Below are 19,550 nucleotides of genomic sequence, written 5' to 3' on the forward strand. Positions count from 1 at the left end.
CCTCTATTTTCTCATAAAAATAGCATGCTGTATGGTGCTATATGACCAAAAGGAGAAACCAAAACTGAAAGTGATCGTCATAATTTATTAGAAGAGTATGTGGCCAATTAGCTTGAGTTACAGAAGACACGGTCAATACAGATAATAAACAAAATTCACTTAACTTTTTAAATGGTCTATTTTAGAGGACACGTTATAACGTAGCAGCACTTATGCTCAGACTCAAAGAATAAGATTTAAAAAAAGCATGAGAGAGAAAGAGAGAGAGGCTGCAGTTTCACCGGAAAGGCAAGGCAGTATTAGTCATAGCGAAGTATATGACAATTACACAAAGGAAGCTTGCACCACTGAGAGACGGCAGATTCTTGGTGGTGCGAGAGGACTTGGGCTGTGAAATTGTACTGTTTCCTACTACAGTCGAACCCAGCTATATCGAACTCGCAGAAAAACGCCTATCAGTTCGATATAGAGCATAATTCGATATTAGCCTGCTAAATAATTGGATGTCATAAAAGCACATACCATTTGTAAAATCACTTTATTGATGAAACTAGCTCAGTTTTGCATGAAATAGTCCTGCATTTTCTTCTGCTTGGGCAATTTCGCTGCCTGCGACGCATGCACTTCTCCACATTGTCTAAGGAGTCGGGGCAGCTGAGGCCGCAACCTTCCGCATTTTGCGCAGAAGCACCGGACTAGTGCGAGCACACCAATCACTTTGGAGGACGTGGGCAAAGGACTGTCGTTACTTTCCTCATTGTGCCCACTTTCACTTGTGCTCGGTACGATGTCGGCAATGTAGTCTTCGTTTTCGGGCTCTCCCGTGGTCGCGACACCATCATTTGCACTCACAAACTCATCTACCGTTGATTCGTCAACAGCTTCCAGAAATTCTGACAGCTCGCTCCAAACTTCGGCAACACCAGCAACAGGTTCGTCGCATTCATCAGAATTTAGTCATCACCGAGCACGCTTCCGGAAGCCAGCACTGCTGAAGCAATTTCGGATGAACCGCTAGTACACGGGCTGCATACGCGTCGGGCGCCACGGGCACCGGTTCGAGAGTTTGGCCGCTTTAGCCCTAATCACCCCCTTATTCTTCAAGATCATGCTGAGAGTGCTCCTCGGAATCTTGCACACTGCGAGGTCATCTGACTTCTCACCGCGTTCGACCCGATTTACGGTGGTGGTGATAAACTTTATTGAAAGGGGGAAGGGTAAAGAGGGACGTGGCTGAGCGTTAGGGCTCAAGTAAGGCCCTGGGCCTGCTTGGCCTTCTCCGCCCAGTCCACCAGTTCCAATTGTCGGTCGACGTCCCCGGAACTGAGCCAGGCTGTCCAGTCAGTCTCGCTGCTGACGGGGGGATGAGAGAACGGGAGCGAGGTGCATTCCCACATTATGTGTGTGAGTGTTCCTGTTTCTGAACAGAGCCTACATTTGTCGCTTTCCCTGCCCCCTGTGATTTTGTTAATGTATTTTGGGTGTGGGTATGTATTTGTCTGAAGTCGCCGAAACGCGACCGCTTGCGTTTTGTCGAGTTGCTTGGCCGGTGGTGGGAGCGCGCGACGCCTCAAGCGGTACCGATGGGCTATTTCATAATAAGTCTCGCAGGGTTCCTCGTGTGTCTCCTCCTCATTCACGCCGTCCGCATCCGCGGACAAGGCTCGGCGCGCGAGATCTCGAGCCAAACTGTGAGCCAACGCGTTGCCGGGCACAGCCGCGTGAGCGGGGGTCCACACGAGGGTTTTCAAGCCGCTTAGGGGGCGTCGTGTGAGGACATGGTACGCCTGTTTGCAAATTCTACCTCGGACGAAATTGCCGATGCCCTGCTTGCTGTCGCTGATGACGGTATTTGCGTCCGCATGCATGGCCATGGCAATCGCGGTTTCCTCCGCTTCCACCACTCGGCCAGCCGTGATTGTTGTATGTTCTAGCAGTCCTCCGTTGTGATCAGCTACCACCGCAGTCATGAGGTCGCCGCGAGGGTGTCTGGCTGCGTCTGTGTAGACCACTCCATCTTGCGAGCCATAGCGTCGCCAAATGGCTTCACTACGGGCCTGCCGACGGCCCTGATGGAACTCGGGGTCCATGTTGCGGGGTAGAGGTGGGGCATAAATATGCCCCCTCACCTTTCGCGGAATCGTAACGTACTCTGTAATTTCGGGGATAGCCTCGAGACTGAGCTTCCGGAGGACTGTGCGGCCAGCCGGGGTTAGCGAGAGACGACGGACGGATTTCGAGCTTCACGACAAAAGGCGAATTCTGCCGCTTCATCACGGCAACGCCGCAGGAGAAGGCCCACAAAGCGCACACACAATGAACCAGAAAAGCAGCGAGACAACTCGTACTTTCGCCATCTTGCACGACAAGGGCACAAGAGCCGCTGATTGGTTGTCTGTGCAAGGGCTGCAGGAGGGCCAGGATTATTTTTTGCAGGGGGGTGTCAACGGCCCGCTCGACGCAACATGGTCACGGTAGGGAGAGCAGTTGGATGGAGCCGCGCCGCCGGGTTTCCCCGCCACCGCGAGGGAAAGCTAACTTCTGGGGGCACTTTTCTAACAGGACGTTCGATATATCGGGAGTCGCTCATATTTTTGTTCAATGGAAGCGTAATTTTTGCTATATATACTTATTGTAACTATACCTTGTCCGGAAATTTTTCTATATATAGAATAATTCGATGTAAATGGGTTCGATATAGTCAGGTTCGACTATATGAGGTCTTGCAATTACTAATGTAAGGCAGTCACTTCAATCAACAATTCGAGGTCATACGAAGTTTTTTCAAGTACATGGAATATGTACACCATACAGTCGATCCTGAATATATTGAACCGGATATATCGAATTATTGCCTATATCGAACAGTTGAAAAATCCCCTTGGGAACCCCATGCAAAAGTATAATGCTATTGTCTCAAAAATTCAGTCTCAAAAATCACTATTTGCCCACCCTTAAAGCAATATTCAGTGTATAATATCTGTACCACGCACTGGACATGGTGCGCATAGCTCACTTACAAACTTTGACTTTGTGTTTGATGGGTCGTCATCTTCAGTTTGCTTGCTGAGCCTTACACGTCGCTCTGTTTCTTCCTTTTCACGTTCCAGCTTGCGCATCTTTTCCCTCTCCATTTTCTCCAAGCCCTCACGAATCCAGCCAGGCAAGGTTTTGCGCTTTGCGGCATCTAGGACATCAACAGACATGGGAATTTCCATGTTAATCTGCCTGTTCCTGCACTTAAATCCTGAAATGACACAAGGTAATATTTTAGAACAAGGCATAAGTACACTGCAAAAATGCTTTCCAGAAAAGAACAAGGACACAGACACCAGGAAAGGAGATTGTGCTGTGTGCAGTATGAAATGTACCAGCAGAATGTCAGGTCTCATTTCTTGAGGAGTCTGTAACTCGATTTCAGCTGGAAATCATTTTGCAGTGTGCATCCAGCGACCTCAGGCACTGAACGTTCTCAGGCAAGGTACAAGCAGATGTATCAGAGCTGCTCATAAATGTCTGAAACACAAGAGACTCAAGAGCTCACCTATCTGTGGAACCTCTTCTTCATAAAAGGGAACCTGGATGTCTTCCCTGTCATCGCACCGCTCTTTCCTCAGGAACGGCGGTGCACAAGAGTTCTGGCCCATGCCCCAGTACAGGTGGTAAGGGTCCCCCCCGGTGTTTGGATAGCTCTGCGAGAGAACCACAAAAATGTCGCTGAAGTTTGCACGCAACAAATCTTTGTCTTTCAGCGTGAGCTGTTTCCAAGCTTTGCTCCACTAGTCCTACCCCACACAATTCTCTAAATTTCCTATGTCCTGCTCTTTACCAGAAAGCATGCCTGCAAATGGCCCAAACGTCGTACGCAGTTCTTGGCCTCCCTTAAACTGCCATGCGCCTCTCTCAGTGTTCTGAGGATGTGGTTAAGTGTTCATATTTACAATTGCCAACTGATTTTTCAGACATCTTTTCTTCAGAATGAAGGCTGGGGGGGGGGGGGGGGGGGAGGGAGTAGGTAGGACATATTCAATTACTTTGACTTCTTTGCAGCTTCACCACAAATCCCACAAAGGCACTGTATCAATTAAAAAAAAAAATTTAGTGCACTTTGTTTTGCTGGACTTACACATTACCTTACACAGTGTGTTGCAAATATCATTGCTGTGGACAGTGGGTTGCACAACCCTTTGCAGACTATTGCATTGAGACAGCAGTGTCTCTTAGGATAAGTTAAATGTAAAGTGCATAACTACCACAACATCTCAAACAGTTGTTATTGCACAGAAGCCAATCACTTCACAAATGAGTATCAACAAGTCATGTGACGCTGGGCAAACCAAATTGCAATTTTTACAATGGTCTCATTTGATGGGTATTACTTAAGGGTTATTTCTGAAACTCACTTTTTCAGACTGCTCCCATTGCTTGAACTCTTATCACAGTCTCCTCAAAGACCAAAAAATCAGTTGGCAACCGTGTCAACAGCCAGCAAAAATAGGTTTTTTAATTGATACGAAAAGGTTATTTAAAATGACAATTTGTAGCACCTGTAGCATAAGTTTATGTTCCATAGGAAGCACCATGCCTTCATCGTGTGTGTGTGTGTGTGTGTGTGTGTGTGTGTGTGTGTGTGTGTGTGTGTGTGTGTGTGTGTGTGTGAGCCTTTAATGATTCCAGTTACATCAGCCCCCCACAATGTAGGTGTGTGCTGACCCTTCACAAAGCTACCACTTTCAAACAGCGAATTATGCCTGAAGATCCTCCACAGTGTTACAAGCTAACCACAAGGTGCCTGCTTCATTTGGCTGGAGCAATGACTGAGCTGCACCTACGTCCATGAGTGGTGGTGGGGGTGCGTACTGGGCGTACTGTTCAGCACCGCCATGGTTGTAATCGTAGCTCTGGGACGCGTGCGGCTGGCTTGAAGAAACGTGGCCATAGTCAAAGGTCTCTTTCTCCGATACTCCCATGGGTGGCATGGAAGCAACTGTGGGAGGGCCCATACCCCCAGCCGGCATCGCCTGGTGTGGACCCACTGATGACTGCCAGGGTTTTCCTTCCCCAGCACCCCAGGATGACGATGCCGGTCCTCCCCAGTAGCCGCCTGTCGGTGGAGGTGGCCCAGATGGTGGCATGCCCCCTGATTACACAAGCAGAGAGCATGGGAAAAACTAGAAGATAAAAGCGCATAATATGGCACAGCTTTCTTTCTTGAGAAGCACAAGCAATATGCATAAACGAGCAAGTTACACTACACAGGTGACTGAAAACAAGACACTTGGAGGTTGGAATAAGACACGAAACGAAGTGCAGAACTCAAAATGACAGTCTTGTCTGTGCACATCTGGAAATCCGGTTCATGTCCGTCTTGTTTCTTGTAACCTTTCTAGCACAACTTACTTGAATGTGGAAGACGAACTAGCCCCTCCAGAGACCTCATTAACTATTGCACATATTATTTTATGCCTTGTTCCACCTTCCATTCATAATGTTTTCAGTAACCTGCGTAGCACAACTTGCTCGAGTGGGGAAAACCAGCTAGCCAAGCCTTATCAAGTGCTGTGCAGAGTGCTGAAAAAAATGAATTCATTTTAAGAAGTCCCTGATCATCCACTGACAACAACATATGAAAGGAAATGTTTCAGCTTCACCCAAAGTGCGAAGCAGTGACAGCACAGTAGCACAGTACAATTTACAGATCACTGTGAATCTGAACTCTGTAGTCAGGCTTTGTACGTACATATAAAGAACCAAAGTTTCTGTCTCTTCTCCGTTTCTCTAAACAGTGCTTAACTCCTTTTACATTCAGTTTTTCTGGCATCTCTGTGCTGCCAGTAAGGCTTAATGGGGGACAAAAGTTTCAAAGACCAAAAAAGCGGGGAAAAATAATCTTTTTGAAATTGATATATTACAGTGAAGCTGTATACCACTACCCCCCAACAGCACAACCATGTCTGTCGACAGAAAAGTGCCAGAAATAACTATCATCATCAGCAATGGCTCACCCCACTACCCCCTAGTGGCATAATAGTGTCTGCGGACAGAAAAGTGCGAGAGAGAGAGAGAGTGAACTTTAATAAGCACCAGCAGTTTTGTCAGCTGGGCCTAGGCCTCCCACGATGGGACGTCGAGGTCTTGCCTCTTCGCCGCTTCGTAGGCCTGCTGGGTCGCCGCAAAAAAACTTTAATCATCAGCAATGGCTCATACCCCCCAAGCAAGCAATAAATGCATGATAGAGAACAACATGTCGAAAACTGTCATCCTCAACGGCTCATACTTGCGGAAGCAATGGCTCATACCACCATAAGCAAGCAAAAAATGCAATTGCTCATGGCCCTTTATATCACAGTGTATATCACAGTGTATATCACAGTGTATATCACAGTAATCGGTATATCACAGTAATCGGTATAGCACAGTAATATGAAGAACGTTTTCCAGAGTTTACTGTTTGTCTTGTTGCCCTATTGTAGGTGGTGGCCCCCTCACAGCTTCACTGGCCAACCTGGCCTTAACAAGGTGGAATGGGTCCTGACTTTTTTTTTATTCTTCAGGAACTTATGCACGATCTTGGAAATTTTCATGCGTCTTGAATCAATATTTTAATCGTGTTTCATGTGACGTTGGCAAGCTGAATTTTTTCTGATGAACACGCAAATAACGGCCTTTTCTTGCGATATGCGATGCTACTCTATGCACCAAATCACTATGAAGAAAAAGCCTGCAAAAGAGTTGTCCCGACAAGCAATTTCATTCATTGTTTAAGACACGTGACGGTAAGCATGCCGTGCCATTTGCGATTTTCATCATCATCTGCTCGAACTGCTCAGGCGTGCAAAGTTTGGCCCACAATGATGTCAAATTCAGTTTGCTACAAAGCATATTCGGCGAATAGAAAGGGAAATAAAAAGTGTTCAACTTTCGGAACTGCGCAGTAGCTTTGGAAGACGTCAACGACAGTTTGCTACCAGTGCCAAACGCAGCCAAAGCCTTCTCCAGTGACTGCAGAAATAGGCTTAGGAGTTAATAAGGTTACTTGAGACCAGTGTCCCCCCTTAACTACTTTCACCTCACTACTCTTTTACAACTGTCTTTTGTGTCTTGGTACACAACACACAAAGAGCCTCCTGAGCCATTAAAGCTCTCAACAGATGCATCATCAATGTCAAGGTGATGCAGTTAACTGTGACATCAATTTTTTAGAGGGCAAGGTCCTAGGCATGAAGTCGGTCAAGATGCCTTCTCTTTTTGAAACTTTATACAGTTAAACCTCAACATAAGTAATTGCAATACACTTGAACCTTGTTATAGTGAAAGGGGATGTAACAAAATGGATATAACGAAGTAAATGCAATCTCCCTTGAAATCCCCAAAGAGATCCACTGATTTTAAACCTCCCTTTAAAGAACTAAACCAATCGTTGTGCACTGAGCGTATCGCTTTCTACTAGGTTCCGCACTCATTCAGCATGGCAGATCAAAATTCCCGCAACGAATACACCATTGAGTAGCACTGGTCTTTCTAACCACCACGCGTAGATGCACACACGGTGTCATGCACAAGCACCACTTCTTTCTTATATTATTGCACCTTTCTCTCAGTGCGTCACACAGCTGGTGAAGCTAGGCTCACTCTCCAAGATCGCTATCTCGGAGGTCACGCCTAGCTGTGCCACATATTGATGATGCTGCTTGCGTGCAGTGAAGTAAAAACTAGTGCTATAGTGTTATATTTTTGCCATTATAATAATCAGCACAACAAAATCAGGATAGTGCCTTCATTTCTCTCTCTCTCACTGCGGTGCACCGTGCTGGCGCAGCTGACGCAGTGCTGACGCAGCTGCGTGACCTCTGAGAGTGCATGAAATCCGTGAAATCGGCACAAGCCAGCCAAGCCAAGCCGGCACGCTCACACAGCTGAGCCACGGGGACATGAGAAAGCGGTGATTCAGGTAGTTTCACTTTCAACAGCCAAACGCATCCACATATACATTTGCGTTTCTGGCACTGTGGCAAGCTGTTGGCCGTATACTTCAATGGGTACCACGACAATATGAGCAAGCCAAGTGGAAAGCAGAAGCAAATGACCATCACATTGGAGCTTAAGAATGCTATTGTAATGGCTGTCACATCAGGTGCTAAACATCACGTGCTGCACCCATAGAGAGTCTAATGCTGTTGTTTTATTGAATTTTCATTGCATACAAGCCGCAAAGCTATAGTCTTCTTTGCCTGTTTAACGTTGTGCATATCATTGGGCATATACTGCAGTAAACGGCAATACGTAGTTGGTGTAATGAATTAATGGATATAACGAAGTAATTTCGGCTTCCCCTTCAACTTCATTATAACCAGGTTGAAGTGTATAGCAAAATTCTCAATATAATGAAGTATTTAACTTTTTATAACTTCTTGTCCACAGAAGACCACATATTTTAAATCCAGATTTGAACACCATGTATTTTCATACCTCTTTAGGGCAACTGTTAGGTCACAAACCCCAGTGCCCTCTTTCAATCAACTCTTTTATTGGTGTCATTCTAATGCCACATGATTCCAAACCCTTTCTACGTCTATGGTCACACAGCCAGGCATTAGATCCTTATAGCACATGCAATTTGCCAATATCCTGCTGGCACAAATGGCGGGAAAATCACACTCTGTAATGTGCCAGACATAATATATGACAAGATAATAACTTCTAACTCCAAAAATAGTCAATGTTGTGGCTAAGCTGTGGGTGACTAGTTGGCTTTTGCCTATAGTAAGGTTCTCATGTTCAAGTGCCTTTTCTTATGCTTATTTGTGGCACACAGGTTCTTCAGGATGGCCAAATGTTTTTGTCACATCATATTATGAGCTCACAAAATGTATTCAACATTAGCATAGTACAGTGCTGTCAGATTTACATTTTTCCCACTTTACTCTGTTACAAAATTTGTACTGTTTGATAATAGGTATTAATGATGTTCCTCTCATGATGTCTTTCATCGAAGTAACTACATGAAATAAAAATATGTCTTGGCTTTCCCCTTTCACTGTATGTTTGAGGCTCGCTACAGCATTGTGATGTGTCAAGTGCACGAGTGCCGCGATTAAAGTGGGTCAGCCATGCGAAGGTGACAATAAGACGCTGTAGTGGTGGCAGAGCGCGCCGAAGAAATAATTCGAACAGCAGCAACAACAAGTGAGCAGAAAGGAAGGAAGAAGAGGAAGAGGTCGGGGAGATGTGGAACAAGAAGCCTGTGTGGAGGAAGGAGTTCGCCAGTGCTCCAGGTGCAGGAGTGAGGCCCAAGCTTCGTGCCTTCTGCTGGACTAGGGCGACCTTCCAGGGGGGTGTCACTGCGTTCTCGTGAATCGCATTCTCGTGATCGCACGCAGAAAGATCCCAAAGAGACGTTGGGAAAATGAAGTTCACGCACCGGGACCTCTACTGTGCCAAGGCCACCTGCCCTTGTTCTCGGCGTCGCAATCGGACTTACTCCTACATTACTGGATCCCGGGTGACCTGAGGGTGGCCAGGATTTTTCTTGAACAGTGCCTGTCTTCAGCACCGCTTCTATGCTGCAAGGACTGCCTCTGTCGCCACCTCGAGTTCATCTCGCAACTCCACTGCAGACCATGAAACTGTCGGCCCTTTCTGACTTTGACACTTTCTTTGGAGACTTAATTCTTTTTTTGTGTGTGTGTTTGATTAGTTTGTAGAGTTTCTGTTCCTCTTTGTGCTGGATGTTCTTTAATGAATGGCTTGCAATGTGATAACAAACGACTTTGTCACTTCATGCGCTGAGGCAGTGCCTCAGCTAGGATTAATTAATTGAAAGAACCTCATCACAGGCATACATCACCTGCGACAGGCCAAGCATTGATACTTGGCTGGCACAACCCTAAAGCTTCCTCTTAACTGTGCCACCTGCTGCAGTGGCTGATAAGCTACGCCGTTCTGGTGCTGAGCATGTGGTAGCACATTCAATACCTGGCCACTGCATTTTATTGCGAGTTAAACAAATCCAGGCGACCAATATTATTGTTCACATCGTACAGGCCCCAATCACTGCTTCCTAAGAGTGACCAAAACTTTTCTCATCCTCTTACTTTGCTACAGGCGATTGAAAGTGATGGTGACGTCATGGCTGCCATCTTTTTATACATCACTTACAGCATGTGTATCGCTTTGGGACATCAAGACTTCATGAGTGGATTGGTACAATTTGTTTCAAATGGCACTAAGTTGAAGTTGACATATACAAGAGAGAGACAGCAAGAGAAAGACATACACTGGCGCTTATCTGTTTAGTCGTCTCTTGTGCATGTCTCGTTCACACCAATGCACAGCAATGCTAACCATGCAAGTCGTAACCAAGTGTTGCACTTGGTTTCAGAGAAAGGCATGTGTAAAACATACCAATTGGTGGTCGCATAGGTTTGTGAGCTACAGATGGGGGCATCCCAAGAGGTGCCTGAGGAGGTGGCAAGGGTGGTGCAGGCACTCTGGGGGCCATAGGTGGGGCCATATGTGGTGCTGGCATAGGTGGTTCGGGCCTGGAGGGTGCCTGCTGCATTTGGATCCATTGCTTGGCGAGTTGGGCCCAGTCCACTGAGAAAGCAAGAAGCAAGACTTTTCTTAGGGCAGATATTGGGGGAGGAGGAAAGTGAGCCCCACAAGATCCCTACAACTGAGTTCATTCAAGAAACTATTCAAGAAATTATATGAAAGGATGAGATGGAGAATACTGACATGTGAAAAAAAGGTTAATTTCAAAAGCAACTACATTTGGAGAGTTATTTATTGCAAACGACACTTATTTGCTTAACTTGAGGTAAAGTGTGTCTTCGTTCCCCTCTGTTGTCCTACGTGTTCTCTTGCACTTGAACTCAAGTTATGCAGTACCAGCTAGCCCACCAGTCTGTTCTTTTGAACTAATTCGCTATCGGAGATCACAATGTGCTTAGATTTGATCCTAGGCCAACAACAAATATTTCTTGTCCACTAAAAAAACATTCGCAGCTACTTTCACAGTTTTACAACATGCAAGGCCAGCCTTTCTGGGCTCCAGAGCACCAATTTCATGATGCTGAAAACAAGCGACTGCCCTTAATTGTGCAATAGAAGTTGTCAATGAAACAAATGCTATCACTGGTCATGACATTTCAGACACAAGCTTGCTGTACTTCAACAAGCCCTCAGCCTCATGAGAACAAAAGCAGCATTGCTGCAGTGCTTAATTTATATTACTCAAAATTGGATGCTTATCACCAGCACATTATCGGGGAATGTGAAGGAAACACAAACCAGCTTTGCTTTGCTTGTTTAATTTACATTTCCTTTTATTTTTCAAGTGAGCCAACCTCAAGCACAATGTTTAAATGCACCTTGTTGGCGCAGCTTGCGTCAAACGCAAACTCCGTGCGAGCGGTTTTGTGCGCGACAGCGACAAGCGATGGCTTCAAGCTATGAAAAAGGCCGGCGCGCGAACAGATAACTAATTCTCGTCGCTCGATCGCTCGGTTTTGGAAATCTGCAATTCGTCACTCGTCGCCCAGAAGTGCTGTGAGCAACTAGCCAACTCCATCGCGTCGCATGTTCCCGTCGCGCGCATGATCGCTTGCAAGGGGTATACTTCAGACAAATGGTTAAATGTCAGAGCCTATTATGATAGCGTAACTAACGATAACCAATTGCTAACTTCGCTGGCTGCGAAACATTAAGGCCACAACAATGCTCTACGTTTACACATTATGTTAAGAAATGAAAATAGCACACATGTAATGTTCCTTACCTTGTTCATGAGGCACGTTTTGATACATGGAGGCATGAATCGGCCATTGATTCCACGGTCCAGAGGGTCCGGACCACATGATTTCTATTTACCGCAATTTTTTACACTGAAGAAAAAACAGGCAACTTGCAGTCTCTTTCATGGCTGCTAAGAAAGAAGCGAATCAGGGCATGCATCACAAACAGCGTGCGAACGGTCATGCGGCGTCGTTAACAATGCGCTCACAATACCTATAACAGAGCTTTCAGACGTGAGTTCAGCATTCTCATATGAACTCCTTGCAGATGATCCAAGACAGGCAAATTAGCGAATGTACTTTCTATGACCGACGCCTGTTCCTAGGTAGATTCTAATAAATTATAAGTAGCGATCAGAGTACAAAGTGTGTTTTACTCCCGCACAAACTCTGCACAAAAAAAAACCTTATGGAATTTCATTCAGCCTCTAAACATTTAAAAAACTTCCATATTTTAGCTTAAGTAGGTATCACACCCAATGCAGTCGAGATGAAGAAAGATAAACACAAATAGAACTCCTCTTATTAAGGGAAAACGCTTCACATTACGCCAGCGCCGGTAGCGCGCGGAACGAACTCATTCTGATTTCAATGTGCCGATGGGATCATTTTTTACAACTGTTCTTTCAATCACGGACTGTCCGTGATCGACAATAGGGCGTTCAGATCGTGGTATACTGCTAAACTTATGAAATTTACCTTGGGTGATTGACTGCGGCAAGAGTTGCGCTGCAGTACTGCAGGGCTCCGACGCAGCCGGAGCAACGATGTTCCGTGATCTGACTTTCGCAAACGGCCAGGCTAGATGCCAAAATACATCATGGTCCACATACACACCACCTCTTTCTTCCAGAGATCAAAAATAGTAAATCGTTGCAACCTGAAACGTGCACAGTTTCTCGGGCTAGGAAGATTAACAAGATGGCGTAAAAATCGAGAATTGTTAATGATGATAGTGATCAGATTGATAGTGGATTCCTGCGGCCCCTGCGGAAAACAAAAGAACTCGTCAGATCTCCTATTACAACTGTCCTGCGCCAACCGATTCCAACTAGCGCCTGCGAATTTCATAATTTCATCACCCCACTTAGTCTTTTGCCGTCCTCGACTGCGCTTCCCTTCTCTTGATACCCATTCTGTAACCCCACTGGTCCACCGGTTCTCTCATAGAGTACACTCTTAGGCAAAGTTACACCCTTTGGCTTGCCCCTTCTGCCACAGAACAATAATCGTTATCTGCCTTGATGCGTTTCCTTTCTTTAACGCTGCGAGCCCGGTACTTTCCAGTAACGAAAGGCAGGTGCGTTATCAGCATAGAACAGTTTACACCCTTTGGAGTGCCCCTTCTGATAACGCGCGTGCCGTTCGTTACTGGAAAGTTCCGGGCTCGCAGTGTTAAAGAAAGGAAACGCATCAAGGCAGATAACGATTATTGTTGTGTGGCAGAAGGGGCAAGCCAAAGGGTGTAACTTTGCCTAAGAGTGTATGGGTTATCTAACCTACGCATTACATGACGTGCCCAGCTCCATTTCTTTCTCTCAATGTCAATTAGAGTATCAGCCATTCCTGTTTGCTCTCTGACTCACACTGCTCTCTTCCTGCCTCTTAACATTACGCCCATCATTCTTCGTTGCATTGCTCCCTGAAACTTATTTTCGAGCTTCTTTGTCAGTCTCCAAGTTTCTGCCCCATACGTCAGCACCGGTGGAATGCATTGATTGTACACCTTTCTTTTTAATGGTAATGGTAAGCTACCAGTCAGGATCTGACAATGCCTGCCGAATGTGCTCCAACCCATTTTTATTCTGTAAATGTCCTTCTCGTGATCAGGGCCCACTGTGAGTAATCGACCTAGGTAAATGTCCTTCACAGACTCTAGAGGCTGACTGACGATCCTGAACGCTTGTTCCCTTGCCTGGCTATTGATCATTACCTTTTTCTTCTGCATATTAATCTTCAACCCAACTCTTATAGATCTCTCTGTTAAGGTCCTCAATCATTTGTTGTAACATCGTCCCTGGTGTTGCTGAACAGGACAATGTCATCTGCAAATCGAAGGTTGATGAGCTATTATGTTGATCCTTACTCCTAAGCCTTCTGTTTAGTAGCTTGAATATTCCTTCCAAGCACGCAGCAAATAGCATATTGGAGACATTGTGTCTTTTCTGACCCCTTTTTTATATAAGGCATCTTCCTACTTGTGGAGAATTAAGGTAGTTGTGGAATCTCTGTAGATACTTTCCAAGACTTAAGAATCCTGTACTCCTTGACTACATAATGCTTCTATGACTGCTGGTATCTCTACTGAATCAAATGCCTTTTCGTAATCTATGAAAGCCATATAGAGAGGCTGATTGTACCCTGTGGATTTCTCAATTACCTTGTTGATGACATGTGTGCACATGGATGCCATTGTAGAATATACCGTCCTGAAACTAGCTGCCTGTTCTCTTGGTTGACTAAAGTCCAGTGTTGCCCTTATTCCATTGAAGGTTATCTTGGTGAATATTTTATATGGTACTAAAATGTACTGCTAATGGGCCTATAATTTTTGAAATCTTTAACGTCTCCCGTTTTTGTGCACAAGTATAATTTTGGCATTCTTTCAGTTCTCTGGGACCCTTAAAGTCGATAGACAGTTCGTATAAAGGGCTGATAGATTTTCAAGCATTATGTCTCCTCCATCTTTGATTAAATCGACTGGTAGTCCATCTTCTCCTGCCGCTTTTCCCCTTTTCATGTTTTGCCAGGTCCTTCTAATTTCATCGCTAGTTATAAAAAGAGCCTCTGTGATCTGTCCATAACTACTTCGAATGGAGGTATCGTGGCTGCCTTCTTCTGCTGCTTTTACTATATCTTCGAGATTGCTGATGATATTCCCTTGCTAATCTTTCACTGCATACATTTGTCCGATGCCAAGTTGCAATTCCTTCTCACTGATATCAGGCTGCACCTATTTTTTACTGCTTCTTCAGTCTTTCTCACATTATGATTTCGAATATCCTCTATTTTCTCCTTGTTAATTAGTTTTGACCATTCTGTGAATTCTATCTGATCTCTTGAGTTGGACACTTTCATTCTTTGTCGTTTCTTTATTAGGTCCTTTGTTACTTGGGAGAGCCTGGTTGCCTTGGTGCCTTACCTCCCACTTCAATTGCTGCTTCTGAAGCCAGCCTAGTTATGCTTTCATTCATTGCTTCTATGTCATCTTCATCTCTTTGTTCTAAGGTTGCATATTTGTTTGTAAGTGCCAACTTCAATTGGTCTGCTTTTACCCTTACTGCATTTAGGTTGGCCTGTTTCTTCTTCACCAACTTTATTTACTCTCTCTTCAAATTGAGGTGAATCCTAGCTCTCACTAACCTATGATCACTGCAGTTTACCGTACCTAACACTTCTACATCCTGCACTATGCTGGGACCGGCAGAAAGTATGAAATCAATTTCGTTTCTTGTTTCACGATTAGGGCTTTTCCAGGTCCACTTTTTGCTCCAACACTTCCTGAAGAAGGTGTTCATTATTTGCAGCTTATTCTTTTCCACTAATTCTATGAACATATCTCCTCGAGTGTTCCTAGAATCACGCACCGTAGTTGCCAAATACTTATTCACCAGCCTGCTTTTTCCTCACTTTTTCATTGAAGTTGCACATATATATATATATATATATATATATATATATATATATATATATATATATATATATATATATATATATATATATATATATATATATATATATATATATATATATATATACATATATATATATATATATATATATATATATATATATATATATTATATACATATATATATACAGTATACTGAGTTTGCACTTTTCACAACGCTAATTCAACATCTTCATAAAACTTTTCTATTTCTTCATCATCGAGACTGGAGGTTGGATCATAGGTTTGTACTACCTTAATGTATTTTATACCTCCTATTCAGCTTTATTACGACTGCTGCTACCCTCTCATTAATGCTGTAGAGTTTGCCAATGTTGCCAGCTATGTCCTTATGGATTAAGAATCCTACTCTGAACTGGTTCTTACCTGGTAGTCCTCTATAATAGAGGATGTGGCCATTTGTCAGCACTGCATAAGCCTCGCCAGTTCCAATTCTAACCTCACTATGGAAAATAAACGCAAAGGAAGACACACACGAACAACCGAGAAAGACACTGGACGGGCACTAATCCTGCATCTTGGACAGGCGCTAATCCTCCATCTAGTGCCTGTCCTGTGTCTTTCTCAGCTGTTCGTGTGTCTCCCTGTGCGCTTACTTTCCAATGCAGGATTAGCACCTGTTCAAGACGGAGGATTAGCACCTGTCCTGTGTCTTTCTTGGCTGTTCGTGTGTGTCTTCCTGTGCGTTTATTTTCTGTCTATCTGCAATGCACGATCTAGCCAATCTGCAGGTGTTGTTAAACTATCTTTCAAACAATGAGGGCTCTTTTATATGTGCACCTTCATTAGCGCCTGTCCTGTGCTTTTCTCAGCTGTTCGTGTGTGTCTTCCTGTGCGCTTTATTTCCATCGATCTTCAATGCACCATCTAGCCTGTCTGCAGGTGTTAATCTAACCTCACTAAGGCCAATGATATCCCAAACAATGCCTGATAGTTCCTCAAAGAGTCCTGCTAGGCAAGCTTCACTTGAGAGGGTTCGGGTGTTCATAAGGCAAGGGTCAGTTTCCATTGCCGGCTTGTTCAGGTCCAAAGATTCTTTTTTATTTATTTATTTATTTATTTATTTATTGATACTGCGGTCCTGTTACCAGGACCTTAGCAGGGTGGATACAAAGTGAAAAACATCCAAGTAAATATACAGCGATACATAACATAGGTCACTCGCGATATACAAATGCAAGCAGTTACTGAATAACACAGTAAATCACTCGCTACATAAACATAGGTGCGATTCAAATAATGGCAATGAGCATTGAGTTACAACGTTATTAGCACACTCTGCTGCATTACAGGTCTGACCACCACCTTGGTCAGGTGCTCTCCAGCTGCTGGGGTCTGAGGGCTATGAGTTCATTGAATGAGTCATTTGGGAGGGAGCGGCTGAATACTGCACCAGGGAGGCCAATTCCTGTTCTGGTAAGGAAGTGTCTTGTTGAAGCTTAGTGGGTCTTCCTAATTTGGTTGTACCTGGATTAGTATAGCCCCACTTGCTCTTGGCATTTTTGCTGGTGTCAGGTACCACTCCAAGCCTGGAGATGTAGTGTACTTTTCTCATTTCAGTTCCGAATGGGGCAGTCGGGATATAATACATATCTGATATGTTTACACGCGGCTGGTTAGGTGTGTGCGAATGCAGTTCCCATTTCACATGCAAATTCGCTGCTTTCTCAAATAAAGGCATACTTTGTAGCATAGCCATAGTGCATCACACAGCACTTCGCCACAAATACAAAGCAGTGAAAAAAAATGTGATCGTGCTTCTTGAATTTCAAGCATCTCGATCCGTACAAGAGCAAGGGGCCGTTAAAAAAGTGGCCTATCTAGTAGCTCCCAAAAACTCCCCAATGGGCTAAATGAAGAATGAGCATGGCCCCCATTGCCCATGCGGCCTCGTGATTTGTTCCTTGTGTACCCGATAAGTGGCGACAACACTGGTCCAATAATTGGGTTTTGCCTTCCTCCATGGGTTTCGCGGACACGAATAGGACAGTTGACATCAGTGCTGCAATGCTGACCAAGCAGCACCTTGAGGATTGGAGGGGAGCAACGCTCAAGTGCTCAAGTGTTAATTTAAAAGGACGTCCTGTTGGGCGAGTTGGTCACAATTCATCTTGGCTATTAGGCGCGAAAACACACACGACACAAGGAAGGGGACGGGACAGAGCGCCACTTACAACTGTTTTTATTCGGAGGTACACCACACACTTATATACCCGTCTTATGCGCAAGGACGCAATCACATCAAGATTGATATGGAAGCGCACTAGTTAAATATTTCCTTTCGGCCATTTAACTATTAAATGGCCGAAATGGTTTCGGCTATTTAACTAATATTTAACTAGTGCGCTTCCATATCAATCTTGATGTGATTGTGTCCTTGCGCATAAGACGGGTATATAAGTGTGTGGTGTACCTCCGAATAAAAACAGTTGTAAGTGGCGCTCTGTCCCGTCCCCTTCCTTGTGTCGTGTGTGTTTTCGCGCCTAATAGCCAAGAAGCTCAAGTGTTAATAGTTGTGTACACCACTGTGGCCCTTTGTTTGCCTCCCCCTTGCACTTGTGGGTTGTGTACACCACTTTGGCCTTTGGTTTCGCTACCCCCTTACTTGTGGGTCGTGCATGTTTACTGTCCTGTTTATTTAGGGTTTCTCTTTATTTTTTCATGGCTGGGGCATGCAATTGAAATGCCTGCCCGTTGCAAAGAATGAAGCCACGTTATCATTGTCATCTCTGGATTCGTCTGCTGCGAAAGTTGTGAAAATTTGTCAAGATAAGGATGCATAGGTGCGTGCCTCAGATGTTCATGATTAATCTGGCGACTAAAAACCTAATCATAATGAACAACAAATTAAATTGTGCGAGCAGTGCTTGTAAAACCATGCTTCTTAACACATAACGCATCCAATTTCTTCCTTTGCTGTTGTACTTTTGCTCCAAAGTTTCCACTTGATGCATCCAGACACCTTTAAAATTCACAAATATGATCATGATGGATGAACTGGCTAGTTGGTTGACATTCATCTTGGGAACTTTTTAAAGTGAAGCAAAGACACGAAACACAAGAAACAACTCACCAAGGCACTTGTGTGTGGTAAAGAAGGGAGAGATAGAAATATTTCGTCAGAAACCACCAACATGATGTAGAAAAGGGATATGTTGGCAGATTGAAGAAGATTGCTCATTTCTTTATCTCTCAGTATCACTCTTATAAATGTATACCTTATTATGTCAGCCTGTATAAGTAGTGCTTATATATATATGTGTATACAGTATATGTAGTTTCCATAGCTTCAGTTGACGTGTTAGGTTTCTTAAGGCTGTTCCACCTGCTGCTACTGGAGCAAAAAAAAAAAATGTTCTAGAATGAACATGATAAGGCAGTTTTAATTAATATAGAGTTCAGTATGGCACTCGAACCCACAACCACTGGTGCTAATCAAGGTGAAGTTCATTAGCCACAGTTAAATAAGATATAGTTAATTAAGGCACTTGAACCCTCTAGCTTTGGTGGGAGTCGAACCCACGACCTTTGATGTTAATAGGTGAGTTAGGGTTAATTTTGCAAAGCCCTTGCAAAACCACCACTACATTTGCTTAGGGGGTTATGCAATGCTTTATTAATGGCTTGGATGCTTGTTTTGAGCTTGTTCTTTGTAGAAACACATGCTGTTCTGTGTGGTATGGGTGATTTCAATGAATGTATGCACTGTTCACTTCACTTTGCCGAGCGTTTACATTCTCAAAATATTGATGCTGCAACCGTGTCACCAAGACGGTGAGAAAATGTTGGTGCTGTGAGCAGCATTTCTTAACAAGGAAGTGGTTATGGTATGTACTATGGTGCAGAAGGCTACCATATATCGGCAGTGAGGTGAAAGAAGCCAAAGGATGTTATAGTGAATAGACAACCTTGGCAAGTGAATAGAAGACCTTAAAAAACAAAAAGCTAAAGCTGTAGTTCTCTAGAGTGGACTGTCCTTGCATGGCTATGAATATTTTGTGCAAGTAATACTATATGAATTGGTCAGAACCTTACAGCACATAAAAATGTGCCTACTGGCTGGT

The 19,550-nt window shown here is 44.3% G+C and overlaps 1 protein-coding gene across 5 annotated transcripts in view; it reads right to left on the reverse strand.

Annotated features, from left to right (window-relative positions):
- The window catches only part of LOC135915292 (arginine/serine-rich protein PNISR), a 33,330-nt gene extending 20,590 nt beyond the window's left edge, over positions 1 to 12,740 (reverse strand). Inside the window, exons 1-6 of one of the 5 annotated variants that reach the window (XM_065448331.2) lie at positions 12,495 to 12,739; positions 11,780 to 11,885; positions 10,405 to 10,596; positions 4,833 to 5,140; positions 3,545 to 3,692; positions 3,021 to 3,187 (exon numbers count right to left, since the gene is read on the reverse strand). In XM_065448331.2, coding sequence (XP_065304403.2) covers positions 3,021 to 3,187; positions 3,545 to 3,692; positions 4,833 to 5,140; positions 10,405 to 10,596; positions 11,780 to 11,858 — 894 coding nt within the window. In that variant the 5' untranslated portion in view covers positions 11,859 to 11,885; positions 12,495 to 12,739. Of the gene's footprint in view, positions 1 to 3,020; positions 3,248 to 3,544; positions 3,693 to 4,832; positions 5,141 to 10,404; positions 10,597 to 11,779; positions 11,927 to 12,494 lie in introns of all 5 variants that reach the window. The other 4 variants (XM_065448328.2, XM_065448329.2, XM_065448330.2 and 1 more) reach the window with 4 other exon arrangements.
- Positions 12,741 to 19,550: the final 6,810 nt, after the last annotated feature.

This window comes from Dermacentor albipictus, chromosome 5 (assembly GCF_038994185.2).
Source record: "Dermacentor albipictus isolate Rhodes 1998 colony chromosome 5, USDA_Dalb.pri_finalv2, whole genome shotgun sequence".
Classification (NCBI taxonomy): domain Eukaryota; kingdom Metazoa; phylum Arthropoda; class Arachnida; order Ixodida; family Ixodidae; genus Dermacentor; species Dermacentor albipictus.